At 36.1% G+C, this 15,199-nt stretch overlaps 1 protein-coding gene across 1 annotated transcript in view; it reads right to left on the bottom strand.

Annotated features, from left to right (window-relative positions):
- LOC107726205 (adhesion G-protein coupled receptor D1-like) overlaps positions 1 to 15,199 on the bottom strand; it is a 49,712-nt gene that overhangs the window by 30,165 nt on the left and 4,348 nt on the right. The window contains exons 4-11 of the mRNA XM_016535728.1: positions 14,325 to 14,420; positions 12,139 to 12,261; positions 11,209 to 11,385; positions 9,594 to 9,851; positions 4,628 to 4,698; positions 2,720 to 2,875; positions 1,698 to 1,757; positions 1,320 to 1,446 (exon numbers count right to left, since the gene is read on the bottom strand). Coding sequence (XP_016391214.1) covers positions 1,320 to 1,446; positions 1,698 to 1,757; positions 2,720 to 2,875; positions 4,628 to 4,698; positions 9,594 to 9,851; positions 11,209 to 11,385; positions 12,139 to 12,261; positions 14,325 to 14,420 — 1,068 coding nt within the window. The remainder of the gene's footprint in view (positions 1 to 1,319; positions 1,447 to 1,697; positions 1,758 to 2,719; positions 2,876 to 4,627; positions 4,699 to 9,593; positions 9,852 to 11,208; positions 11,386 to 12,138; positions 12,262 to 14,324; positions 14,421 to 15,199) is intronic.

Genomic DNA, 15,199 nt, shown 5'->3' with positions numbered 1-15,199 from the left:
ATCTCACATACATTACTCTGTGACAAGCGGCTACATGTGTGCACATTTTGGTGCAATTATTTGTGAGGTTTTAATATAAACACGGTCAACACTGTTTACTTCAGCTGTATATTAGCTCTGTTGCTTGTAATTTGTAACTTATTTTTATTACAGACCGTAATGTTCTGAATAATTGTCTGAATAACTTGAAACTATTTTTACATAATTGAAATAAATACTTGAAAGCTACATTGCATTGTTTTAAAAATGACAGCAAAGACATTTATAATATTAGGAATGATTTCAATTTGAAATAAATCTCAAATCATCAAATAATCCTGAAATAATGTATCATGGTTTCCAAAAAAATATTAAGCACAACTGTTTTTTCACAATATTTTTACTGTATTTTTCACCAAACATAAGAGGTGAACAGTTTAACTTAAAATAAAGGATAAACAGCATATTCACTTTTCTAGTGATATTAAAACTCACACAGAGAATTGTGAAATTATCTGTAAACTACTGGTATAGTATAAGCTATTAAAAGTTGGTATCGTGCCAAAGCTATTGCAGGGTGCCATCCAAATAATATTATGGTAAGTCTTTTCTCAACATCATCTCTTGTTCTTTTTTTTTATCTGTGATCTTGCGTTTATTTATGCTTCATTCACTGACTGTAACATTGAAGTTCAATAATATCTCACGCAACCCAAAAAGTTTTCTCAAGCGACCTCTGCTTCTCACACACAAGTCTTATCATAGCAAAAGGAGGATCAGAGACAGAGTTGACTCTAAAGCGTGGAATCTCAGAGGGCCTGATTCAGAATTGAGACTTCAGCAAGACTTACCATTTTGAATCTGAACAGAACAGATCAAGAGATGTTACGACCCATATCTAATTCATTTCATGTTACGTTTTTTCAGACCTGATAGACATGCAGATTTTTGTGTGATTCGTAACCTAGGGGCACTTCTGACTATTTAAAATCATTAAAAATGAAATTTGTACCAACTGTTTCTCATATATGTTAGACTGTATAAAAAACGTGTAGTAATGAAACACAATAAAAAGCAGCTGCAACATATGGCTGTTTCATGTTTCATGTCTCAAACCTCAAATTCCTTAACTCTGGCCTAATTGTACATTGTGACACACACCCGGTATGCTGCATTCATGCATATGGATTAGGTACACGTCCCCCTGTGAGCATACTTGGACATACTCCACATACTTCAAGCCAGTCATGTATGTAGAGGAAGGGGAGGAAGTGTGAATTTCTAAGAACTGATATTCTGGAAATGGAAGTTTGAAGAAGTGTTTTGGAGTGTGTACTGACCCGCTACAGAGCTCTTGCCCCCTATGGCCAGAGGAGCCTCTGCGTCTGGGCTGGACCGAAGCTTGGAGGCCATATGCACCATCACTTTATCCACCGTTTCCACCAGCCCATTGACCACTGGACTCCACTGTTTACCATGACAAAAGACAAGTCCAAAGTATATTACGGATCATTGAGGTTACACAAATAAGAACCAGATGATTCTTTCAGCTACTAATAAGTGTGTAGTACCTTCAGCTCCATTTAACACATTTGACCATGTTTGAATTCTTTCAGAATTCAAAAAAAGTCTGCAGATTCATCTGAACCTACTTATGAATGAATGGACTGATAGGATCTTTATATCTTTCCAATCATCAATCTATCCATTAAACGTACCTCATCGTTTTCTCTCCAGTCGCTGGCAGTTATGACCTCATCCACGCTCTTCAGTAGAGACTAAAACATGCAGGGCAGAATAAAGCATAGTTAAAAACGTGTGTGTGTGTGTTAAGTCTAAAAGAAACAGGAAATATGCTTCTATATATTTTTTAACCCACTGTAATTTACAATACTGTTCAAAAGAATCAGTAAGATTCTTGGAATCAGTAAGATTTTTTTTATTTGTTTGTATGAAGTATCTTATGTTCACCAAGGTTGCATTCACAGTATTTGATTAAAAATACAGTAAAAACAGTAATATTACAAAATATTATTAAACTTTAAAATAAGTTTTCTGCTGTAATATACATTAAAATGTAATTTATTTTTATGATGCAAAACTGAATTTTTAGCAGCCATTACGTCAGCTTTAAGTGTCACATGATTTTTCAGAAATCATTCTAATATGATGATTTGCTGCTCAAGAAACTTTTTTATCATCATCAATGCTGAAAACATTGATGCTGAAATGCTGCAATTAATTTTTTGAGATGTTTTGATCTTTGAGTTTTTTTTTTATGAATAGAAAGTTCAAAAGAACAGCGTTTATTTAAAATAACATTAAAAAATGTATTTACTGTCACTACTAATGAATTAAATTTGTCCTTGCTAAAAAGCATTATTTCTTTAATTAAAAAAACATTTTGTATGGTAGTTTATCTTTAAAAAAATTTGTAGTGTATTTTTATAAGTTAATACAAATATTTCCATGACAAATGATAGACAAATGATAAAAGCATAATCATTTGATTGAAATATGGATCAAAAAGGTAACATTAAATTGTATTGAAGATGTTCCAAAGAGCATTTTGTGCTTCAACAGAAGCATGCCTGTCTGTAAAAAATAATCATACAATTAATGTCACAAATGTACTTATTTCACCTATTAGTGACCTAAAAATAGTGCAGATTCTGAAATATTTTCTTATACCTCTATGTTCCATTATGATTTCCAAAACCCTTAAACTTCCTATCTTTACCTGTGTAAGATTGTTGGCTGTTTCCTGAGGTATAGTCTTGTTTGGAAGGTTAAATGACTGAAGGAGGTCTAGCGTTTGTAACCGCATGGGGTCCTGAAGTCTCTGAACTTCCTCTGTCAGGTTTGTGGAGGCAGGTCGGGGCATCTCTGTGGTTCTCTGTAACACACACAAAAAAGTGGATATGTGTCAACAGCACTCCATAAAATTACCCACAATCACATGTAATGGCTCTGTGTGGCTTGGACTTGACATTCAAAATATAAAGGCGTTCTTTTGGTTTCCCATAATTTAATAGAATCATTTCAACAACAAGCATCAGAATAGCTGGCGCTTACAGTACAGCTGAAATTATTTAATTAAATCTCATTCTCATGGGATTTGTGAATGTCTATGCCAACAGCAAAGCTGAATGCCGGTCTTACTTGAACTTTCCAAAGAAAGAAGTTCCAAACTAGTTGTTTAAAGTCTTATTTTTCATCCATACCCTATAAGAGGCCAATACGGAAAATCTTCTCTTCTACTTGACCTCCTTACTCAATAACGGCCAGTGTTGTCATTTGTGCGAATGCTCAATCTCTGATTTCTTTCCATTTCCTCAGAGTCTGGGGGGAAACAATAGTTCCAAAAGAGCTGAATTTGTTTGTTTACAGCTTCGGCCTCCACCTCATTTCTTGCTGTGCTCTTGTACGTCTGCCAAGGGTGTGTGCGTCTATACACACACAGATGGTCCCAGAGCGATGTCTGCATTGGCTTCATAACACCTAATCATCCAAGGGTGTGTGAGGTGTAGTCTGGGAGGCCCTGTTGAGTGTGTGTGTGTGTTTGTCTGCATTCGTCCACTCCATTTAATTACTGCGCAGAGAAGAATCTGAGCAGACAGATTGAGGGCCTGTAAAAGGAGGTGTGTCAAACACTGCTGAGAGCCTTTAGAGAATATGTCAGTGTCTTGAATGGCCAACTTAATTTACAAGCATTCAAATGAAGTCAACAGAATGAGTGTTTTGCTCTCTGTGATTGCTGCTCTCCATATGCTCACATTTACGCCGCAGATCTTAAAGGTGTGCAGTTATTTCAGTAAATGTCAATAAGTTTAATACTTTCCCGTATCCCAGCTCAATATGTTTTTACACTTCATGATACAAATGATAAAAACTTTTAAAACTTTAAAATTTAAATGAAAAAGAAATAATAAAAATATCATCTAATTCAAAACATTAGCAAAAACCATAATAGCATATCAGTGATACAAAAATAACACTGACTCAGGAACCTGTTAGAAAAGTTTTTTTTTTTTTTTTTGCAATTAGCAGACAGTAATGACATATAAATAAATCACATAAGTAACCTTCAAGGGTTATGAAATGTATTTTGGGGGATTTTTAGTTGTTATTTTGCTTAAATAAACTCTTAAAAAATAAAACCTTAAAGACTTCATTGCAGTTAATCTAGCCAGGCTGGGACGGTTTTGATTAAGGCTGATGAGTGAGAAATCCCGCCTTGTACTGGTCGTTTCAGTGAACTCAATTAATCAAACTAACAGAAACCAAAGACAAACATGTTTCGTAATTAGATACTGGTGAATTCACCGCAAGTACTTATTTCTTACTTTCGCTGAGAGAGAAGCTAGACAGGTTAGTGCTTACCCTCATTACAGATGTGTTTGCATTTACATACATTAGTCAAACAAAATGACTGCCCTGAAAGTTTCAGTGCTTTTTGGGAATATTGTAATGAGTGCTCCCGCCATGTGAAATCTCTTAGATAACCCTGGAATTTGGAGTAATGTGTGATGAAGTTGTATTTCTGCGGTTATCTTTCTACACTCCTCTGGTCTGGGAGACTACAGTCCTGACTCACAGAAACAGATTCAGAAAGAGCAACGGGTGACATCAGGTCAGAAGAATTTACCTTTGACTGAGTATCTGCAGCAGTGACACTGATGGATGCTTCGGTTGGGAAGGTGGACATCACATTCTCACCTGTGGTGACAAAAATAAATGAAATACTGTGCAAAGAAAACAGACACGAATAATAAATAGAATTAAATGTATGTATATATATTTTTAATATTTCTAACATTTATTTGATAAAATAATTTTCATTTATTTCAATAAAAAAATAAAAAATAAATAAAAATAATTAAATAGGTATAGGATTAAACGAGGCGTTTTAGGAGGGCGTGGACTAGTCTTAACTTTTATAAAGAATGTCTCTTTGGGTTTGAGACTTTAGTCTTTGCAACTTTAGGGATCTTATCTATGCACGAACAGCTTGTAACACTCCAAAGAGAAAGGAAAATTTGAAATTGCATCATATGACCCCTTTAAAAAAAAGAATCATAATAGGATAATTGAAAAAATTGAATGCTGTAATAATATGACATCAAAGCTATGCACAGAAGCCATGATCTAAAGAGCTCTGAACAAGTACTCTACATCTCACGGAACAAACAGTTCACACCTGCTGGAAAGGCACATGTGATACCTTTCCCCGAAAGCACATGTCGGTTGCAGTGAAACTGGTTTATAGGGCCCCTGGCAAAGCAGCTCTCTAATGACTTTGTACTATGCCCCTCATTAGAGCCTATTACAGCTGGACGTGTGCAAAACAACAGTAGATTTTCTCTTCTTCAACAACATGTTTTTTTTTATCATTAACAAAAGGTCTTTATCCCTAACAGGGGCTAACAATCAGCGCTGTGAGAGGATATATTTCACTGTTTCTAAAGTGGTGGCCAATACCTCATCCAGAGTGCCAACATCAACCTACATAATCACTATTATCCCTCTTTAAAAGAGACATGGATCCATATTTGTTAAAGTGCCAGTATGGATGTTTTATGGAACTAAATTGTAAAGCTGCACCATAAAAGTTTAAATAATTTACTTGAGAAACAAAATTGTTGAGATATAAATGTATTTTAAAATTAAGGTAATGGAGATGGTATTGAATTTTAGCATGGTTTTACATTTCACATTCATGCAGATGCTTTTATTACACTGGACCCAATGTATTTATTTTTGGATATAACTGTTTGAGAAACACTTTGTGCTTAAAAGAGGAAGAAAAAACAATTTGCCAATTTTACTTCTCCAGTAAATATATCTTGTTTTAAGGATGTTTAAATATATATATATATATATATTTACTGGAAAACAGACAAAAATAATGAAAATGCATCACTACGGGTTTGACCTTCCAGATGACCAGTCCACTATTGTACTTAATGTAATTTTCTTTTATTAGTTTTGGAAGAAAATATAATCTTTTTCATATGGTAATGGAAAGGCATGACTTCAAGCTTTTTGTGCTGTCTGGTCTAAAAGGTCAAGGTTGGTCTAATTAGCATGGCCCTGTTAGCCCTTGCTGGCAGATTCTGTAACTACACCATTATGGTGGGCATTTGCCAAATGGCATTGAGATTAATGGGAATGCTAACGGATAGTTTTCTCCAGGTGTTAAAGACCTCATTGGTCTGCTCTCTGATACTGATGACGATGGAAACCATTTGTAGCCTTATTGGAGCTTAAATTTGTCTTTGCCACACTGAAGACATCTTGCCTGCAAGAAACTTCAACCAGCTGCCCAAATGAGTCTCCAAACACTTGCAGTTTAAAAGAAAACCCTGATATAAAACTCATCCCGCCGCCACATACATATAAGGTAAAGATATGCGCAGTTACGAACAAAGCCAACAAAACTGCCTTCGAGAACACATACAAACATATAATGGTATTTCAACAGTGCGTTTCAATGTGGTTTGTTTGAGGACTGGTGGAATGTGGGCCAGTGTCTCTGAAGGAAATTGTCTTCAAATGCTTCTTCCTCTCTATAATAACCTGCATGCAAGGTAATAACTCCAATAATGGCAAAAAAGCAAAGCGGCACCATCACAGATGTTTCTTATCCATACAGTCAAAAGAACATTCTGAAATCCAGCTTTTAGCCATGATCTCCACCAATGGCACTTAAAAGTACACGTTTTTCTTTGTATTAATCTAGATGATTTACCATTCAAAAGTGTGGAATGAGTCTCCAAACACTTGCAGTTTAAAAGAAAACCCTGATATAAAACTCATCCCGCCGCCACATACATATAAGGTAAAGATATGCGCAGTTACGAACAAAGCCAACAAAACTGCCTTCGAGAACACATACAAACATATAATGGTATTTCAACAGTGCGTTTCAATGTGGTTTGTTTGAGGACTGGTGGAATGTGGGCCAGTGTCTCTGAAGGAAATTGTCTTCAAATGCTTCTTCCTCTCTATAATAACCTGCATGCAGGGTAATAACTCCAAAAATGGCAAAAAAAAACAAACAAAGCGGCAGCATCACAGATGTTTCTTATCCATATAGTCAAAAGAACATTCTGAAATCCACTTTTTGGCCATGATCTCCACCAATGGCACTTCAAAGTACACTTTTTTTTCTTTGTATTAATCTAGATCACTGACTACCATTCAAAAGTTTGGGATTGGAAAGTATTTTTTAAAGTGTTTTTGAAAGTAGTCTCTTATGCTCACCAAGACTTTACTTGCATTTGCATTTATTTGATCAAAAATACAGTAAAACAGTAATATTGGGGAATATAATTACAATTAAAAAATGCGTTCTATTTTAACATATTTTAAAGTGTAATTTATTCCTATAATGGCAACACATTACTTCAGTCTTCAGTGTTACATGATCCTTCAGAAATCATTCTAATATTGCTGATTTGGAGCTTACAAAACATGTCTTATTTTTTCAGTATTCTGCTGCCTAATTTTCTGGAGAACATGATGTAAACAAGTTTTTTTTTAAAGATTCTTTAATGAATGGAAAGCATACATCTGAAATAAAAATATTTTGTAACATTATAAGTAATGTATGTTCACTGTTACTTTTGATTAAATTAATGCATCCTTGCTGATTAAAAAAATCTTACTGACTCCAAACTTTTGAACACAAAAATATAAAAAATTATTTGTTGCTCCCAACAAATATTAGCAGACCTAAGCCACACTTAAAATGTTATTAGATCACAAAATATAAACTCAAGTGGCATTTATTTAATTTAATTTTTAAGATTTTTACTTCAAAAACGTCTCTAGGTTACGTATGTAACCATGGTTCCCCGAGGGAACTCGAGCTGCGTCGAGATCGCTTTGGGAACGCCCTTGCGTGACCGCGTTCTGAAGCACGTGTCAAATCCATCCAATCAGGGAGAAACACAGCGTTTGTAATGCCGTTCGCTCGCCATAGACTTTCTCATTGTTTTTATATATGAGTGCTTGTGCGGACAGACAACAGTAAATAGACAGACACATACACAGAGCGCTACTGAAGAGCAGAAGCTGGTTTGCGCCCGGCCGGATGCGCTTTTATGCTTTCTGGTGCTGACGTCACCCCGCTCGTGACGTCTCGCTGCTCCATTGGACGGATTTGACACGTGCTTCAGAACGCGGTCACGCAAGGGCGTTCCCAAAGCGATCTCGACGCAGCTCGAGTTCCTGAAGGGGAACCAGTTTTGTGTGCAGATGCTACTTTAAAAAAAGTTTAATGTTTTCAATATTCAATGCAATAACAATTTAAAGGGGTGTTTGACTGTTTTTTTTTCTAGTCTTGATTGTGTTTATGGGGTGCAGTTTTACATGTGGTAATGCTTCGTTTTTTTAAAAACGCATAATTTTTCACATAATTTACCTTTATTCCACACCGCTCTGTCCCTTCTCCTATAAACGCACTGATCATTTCCTGCTTTTATTTTTTTTGAAGCCCCGCCCTCAGAAATAGGCGATGGGCTCTGATTGGTTAGCTAGCCCAGTGTGTTGTGATTGGCTAAACCGCCTCTAGTGCACGTCTAAGCGTCCCGCCCCTCACCTCAGCGGCATGTGCTCCGGTGCTCATAATTTTAGATACGCTGATATTTGACAATGCTACTGCTTCTGTTAGCTTTTAATATACGGTTTTATCTTGATTAAAGCTTTAATACAGTACGGCAACCGCACGTGCGTCCATGTATAACACTTCTCATAGCTATGTGAAAATAAGTGTATAATTGGAACAGTTCATTGTTGGAGCTGAGCTGATGATCTGAATGAGAGAGAAAGAGATGCAGAGCGTGTGCAGAGCAGGGCGACGCGAGGAATAGTATTGAGAACCGCTGCTTTAGAACATTGATTTTGAAACTTGTGAATCCATTAGAATCATTAGAAGACAGAATATATGAATACATATATGAATAGATTTTTATGTGCATCCCTAGTTCCTTCTCTAAAGCAGCACAACATGGCCTCGCCCCCTTTGCTGCATGTTCCCGGGGGCGGGGTTTATCTGGGTTTGTGACGTCACGAACCCGGGAAGCAACTCGTTGTAGTCCCTACGAACTGTTTTTGTAGGCATTAAACTGCCATAATTTTAAAAGACGCTATCTCCGTGAACTGCATTGAACTTTCAGCGTCGTAACTTTGCAGATATTGTTTATGCTCAAACAGCAACATTACACACTAACGTTAAAAAAGTGAAATCGCAATCAACCACCCCTTTAATGCAATCATACATTTAAGCATTGCTTAATTGTTCAATTGTTCAGTGGCATAATTGCTCTTGTACTTCAAATGAATAAAGACAGAATTAACCAGGAATATTTAATATATTGAAAAGCATGGGGTGCTACCATCTGCTAAAAGGCAAGTTGGGACAAGCCAGAGACACCAAAGATCAAGTGCAGCTAATTTGGGAAGCCCTGACAACAACGGCAATGGCTGACAACTGCAGAGAAGCACATGGTTGGGACAAGTGAAGGCTGCCACAGAGAAAATAAACTAATAGATAAATAAAATTATAATGACAGCAGATTTGAGTCACAATAAGCTCCATAATAACTTACCAATGGCTGCTTTGTAGTACATCCAGATATCCTGAGGGGACAAGGCCCTCTCCCAAATCACAAACTCATCGAAGGCCCCTGTGGCATAGTGGTTGTAATTCCCAGTGTTTCCTGTGCCAATGACCAAGTCAGCATAGGGATCACCGTAGTTAAGAGAAACATTTCCTGTGGGGTCTCCGACACTGAATGTCCCATTAATGTAGACCTTTAACCCCTCCGTTTGGGTCCATGTAAAGAGAACATGAGTCCAGTAGGGCCCTAGATAAAGACAGAGATGACAGGAGAGAGAAAGCCAGCAAAAGAAATTTCAAACAAGCATACACAAATTTCATGTTTTGACTGTTTGGAAATAAAGATAATAGTAATATTATTTCCAGATCTACTCATAGTGTCTAGGTCCATAAAACACAAGTTTAAAATGAACAGAAACTAAGAGCTGAAGACAGCATGAGGAATGGATTTCATCAGCTTATAATGAAGCCAATAAGACATGGTATACAGAAACTCTGAGCTGAACTGTCAATGGCTCATTTCATCTGTCCAGGGATAAAATAGCACATGGAGCATGTCTCATCACATCATCCCACTCAGTACGTAATGTTTTAATATCTCTCTTTTCGAAGATTGGTCTATGCTTTGGTAATACCCGTTTTAGTCTTAGGAACGATACTTGGGGATCTTGTTCATTTTCTGACTTTATCCTAGAGGCTGCATTTATTTGATCAAAACACAGTAAAAACCGTAATACTGTGAAATACTATTACAATTTAAAATAACTGTTTTCTATTTTAATATATTTTAAAATGTATTCCTGTGATTGCAAAGCTGAATTTCCAGCAGCCATTACTCCAGTCTTCAGTGTCACATGATCCTTCAGAAATCATTCTAATATGACTTGGTGCTCAAGAAATATTTCTTATTATTATCAATGTTGAAAACAGTTGTGGTGCACCAATATTTTTGTGGAAACTCTTGATACATATTTTCAGGATTCTTTGATGAGCAGAAAGTTCAAAAGAACAGCAATTAAATTTTTAACAATTTAATGCATTTAATTTCTTCACAGATGTATTAAAAAATATATATTATTGAACCCAAACTTTTAAAATGTAGTGTACAATCACTTCCAGATACTAAAGATGTATTCTGGAAATGACACAAATCCCCAAATGACTGAAAAATTTTAGATGAAAGAAATGATTATTTTCTCAGGCAGCTGAATGATATGACTTGAGCTACTTTTTCACTCACACTTCCATTTCTTTTCACAGTTCTTTTCACACAAATTTAAATCACAAATTTAAATCAAGTCAATTTCAACAGAGAAAGTTTATTCTGCAGCCTATCGACTCAAGTACTTTTGGACATCTGGATGTAATCAATGTAATTATGCACAGAACTACATATTCAAAATATTTACTGTTAGACTGCAAATGTAATTCCAAACCAGAATGTATTTCAAAATGAGGCCATGTGAGCAAAACTTCGAGATCATGGGAAATATTTTTTTGGCTTTAAAGATAAGGCAACATACTATGGTTCCCCAAACCATTTAAGCACTTTCCACATCCTGAACTAAAATTCCCCCTACACACTCAAATAATAACTACAGTACCTGGAAATTTAATATGTGCTTTCCATGTCTTGGAGTCTCCTCTCGTGTAGAACTCCACGTATCCGCCATGAGGGTTGGAGTAGACAGAGAAACCGCTTGAGATGATTTTACCTCCGGATGCAATCGCAAAACGAGAATCTACTTCATTATTTTTCCAGAAGAAGGAGAAAGTTATCCCTGTCCAGGAGTAAGAGTTAAATAAAGCTTTAGTGTTGAGCACAATGACACAAAGAAACTTTGAGAAAAATACTGTACTACTACATAATACAGCATACAGTACTTTACAGTATTTAGGCCGTGATTTGATGCTCAAATAATTGCATTTATTCATTCAAAATAATTATATTTCCCTTTATTTTAACAATGTTTTAATAATAATATTTAACATACAATATATCACAAATATATTATAATTTGATGTAAATTAGTACATTTTAAAATAATAAATGAATAACAAAGAGTGATGTATCAATAAATTTAAGCTTTTAAGTCTGATTTTCATAATCCTCTGGCTACGACCAAAAACCAAGCTCTTTTTCCAATACGTTCTGATATCTAACTTTAAACAAAAGCTTCTTTATTAGATCCAGGCCGCTTCGTCACAAACAATATTGCAAGTCTTACTTTGGTCAAGCCTTGGAAAATAAATATAAATACAACATATTCTCTGTTTTTGAGAGCAAAGGAATGTGTGCTGATGTGAGCAGATGAATAACAGATGATATCAGCTTTCACGCACAAAGCGCTTGATGTAAGCTGATATATTTGCTCTTGAGAAATATAAACTTAATTTTGAACCATTAGCCTTTATTACGTCATGTATAACCTGAGCAACACATTACTCAACTGTCATACATCTATGACCATATAAAGATGTTCATGCACTTCTATAACAATAGAAAAGAGTGCAGAAGGGCAATAAAAACTCACCGGCAGGTCCACACAAAGCAGGATCACTTATGCAGGAGTCTTTATAGTTGCCAAAGTGTAGGAAAGTGGCCCCGTTATCACCGTTCAGATAGATACCCTTATTCACCATTCCTTCTACAATGTCTACATGATGAGAGTGCAACCAACAAGATTATAACACTTGAAATGAATTTCAGAAGGCATTACAGTTCATAATCATCTCATGCACAAACCTACTTCATCATTCTTTCCTTTTTTATCTAACACAGATTGAAACCTGAATATTTTAGGTGAATAATCATTGATAGTCTAACTGGAAAGACAGCTGTTTTATGCTCAACAAAGTCATTTGTTCATGTGATGTATTGACTAGAGACAATATGAGGAAATCCTAACCTTTCACCCATATAGTAAAAATATGAGTACTCTAAAACAAGAGCAGATCTCCTGAATTATGAGGATCTGGGGAATTACTGAACTGCAGATGATTCAAGATTGTCTGCTTTTTTGTCAATGGTAAGTTGTTCTTCTTTTGAATGCACTGACTTTGTTCAATAAATCCTCCTTTATTAGACCTAAAAAGCCAGGACCTGTGGATCACAGTGGGAGCCGCAGCGCCATCGCACCTCATGAATGGATGAGTTGAGAGAAGAGATGATCATGGAAAAGAGTGCTCAGTGAAGACACAGTGGATGGCAGAAGACAGAGAGGAGACAGACTGAAGTATGGAGTGAGTGAACAATAGTTGTACTGTGGGGGCAGAGAGATAAAGAGGTACAGAGGACCGAACATCCATCTATGCAGTGAGATCCAGGGTATCGGCATGCCTTTGTGAAGTATTGTGCAGAAGTACCTTAAATGTAGCTTTTTAGAGTGAGATTCTGAGGCAACTGAAATATGAATAAAAGGTTTCCTACAGGACAAATAATGTACACAAAAGAGATCTGAATTACAAAATTACATACTATAAGCAAGCCATGCTGATATTAATGCTGTCTTTATATGCTATCAGAATTATCATAAATATTGAACAAGTTGCACTGGAAGTTTCTACTTGAATACTACAGTAACATTTCAAAATGGTGGACTGTTTGAAAGGAATGTTATTTTTATTATTGTTTATTTTTTAAACTGTTCAAGGTTTTTATTATTATTATTATTATTTATGACTTTTTTGCATTTTTAAATGAACAGCTTGTTAGCTGTTGCAATTTCAGACATACTACACTATTATTCAAAAGTTTGTGGTTAGTAGGATTTTTTTCTTTTGTGAAAGAAAATTCATAAATTCATATTTTTATTCAGCAAGGATGCATTAAATTGATAACAATTAATAGTAAAAACAATGTTGCAAAGTGCTTTTGAATTTTCACCCCCCCCCAAAAAAAACACAGAAAAAAGTATCATGTTTTCCACAGAAATATTATGCACCACAACTATTTTCAACATAATAATAAGAAATGTTTTTGAGCACAAAATCAGCATATTAGAATGATTTCTAAAGGATCATGTGACACTGAAGACTGGAGTAACGGCTGCTGAAAATTCAGTTTTGCCATCACAGGAATAAATTACATTATAAAATGTATTAAAATAGAAAACAGTTATTTTAATTGTAAAAATATTACTGTTTTAACTATATTTTTGATCAGATAAATGCATACACATTTAAAAAAATCTTATTGACCATACACTTATATAAATATAAGTAATATACACTTACATTAAGTAATATACACTTATGGTCAGCAATATACATTTACATAACTGACCATATAAACTGTCAGTTTTGACTATTTTTTTCTTTGCCAATGAAATCAGAATTCATGTAGCAAACAAAGACAAGTGAAAGGATTCAAACTGTGGAACACTGTTATACTAAATACCAGCACTCTTGCAATGCTGCTTTATCAATTAGATTCAAACGGCTGTACAATTTTGGCTGGGACATTTGTTTTAAACGACGTAACAGACGTAACAAATCACACCACATACAGCAGATTTCCAAAATGGGACAAGGTTTTCAAACGCAGTTTCACAAACACACTGGATCCAATAAAATCAGTCATATATCAGAGTTTTTCAGTTTACCCTCTCCTAATGATGTCCTGCTGATATACAAGGTCTACATGAATGTATAGGCCCTAACACTATTCCCCAAGACCCATAGCTTTGAACTAGTAAGTGGACATGTGTAAGAGCCTCACCTACAGTGGCGGAAATGTTAGTGTAGGCAGAGTCATTGGTATACACAGAGGAAGAATTATGGGTAGTCAGGACAGTGTGGTTGTGGATTCTGACAGCTGTGATGGAGAGAATGTGGAAACAACAAAGAAAGTGAGATGAAAAAAAACTAAAAAACAGGTGATTCAGCAACAGGCACATGTACAAATGAGCACAGAGACATGAAACAGAAAAAAGGGACATTGTGAGACACACAGGCAGACATGGTGGATAAGATGACTAGTGCAACATTCAAAGCAGCATTCAGATTTTAAAGGGGTCATATGATGCGATTTAAATTTTTCCTTTCTCTTTGAAGTGATACAAGCTCTTGGTGCATAAAGAAGATCTGTAAAGTTGCAAAGACTAAAGTCTCAAATCCAAAGAGATATTCTTTATAAAAGTTAAGAGTCAACCACGCCTACCTAAAACGGCTCGTTCTAACACGTCCCCACATGTCTACGTCACAATGTGGGAAGATTTGCATAACGCCGCCCAAATGTTCACGCAAGGAAAGAAGGCATAACTTTTATTCTCGCTGTAGTTTTGTTGCCGCCACCGCCATGTCGTGGAGACGCTGTGTGTTTTGTTGTGAAAGAAACTACTTTGTTTGGCCTTCCAAAAGAGGACGATATCCGCTTCGTCATGCCTAGAGCTGATCTGTGCTGGTCGCTGAGGAAATACATCAACTTCTTGCTGTCGTGAAAGCCGGATCGGCTTTCACCGTGGACGAAGCGGAGTCCAGCCCGGAGTCGTCACATGTGGTTGCCGCAAGCCCATCCGCCACTCCTTCGTCGAATCCGCCGGCTGCGCCGTTCTCAAGCCCGCCGGCCTCCGCTCACTCAAGCCCGCCGTAAGT

This window comes from Sinocyclocheilus rhinocerous, unplaced genomic scaffold (assembly GCF_001515625.1).
Source record: "Sinocyclocheilus rhinocerous isolate Xijiao unplaced genomic scaffold, SAMN03320098_v1.1 scaffold2321, whole genome shotgun sequence".
Classification (NCBI taxonomy): domain Eukaryota; kingdom Metazoa; phylum Chordata; class Actinopteri; order Cypriniformes; family Cyprinidae; genus Sinocyclocheilus; species Sinocyclocheilus rhinocerous.
Note: the sequence above shows the minus strand (reverse complement) of the source record. Positions and strands in the feature narration are given on the sequence as shown.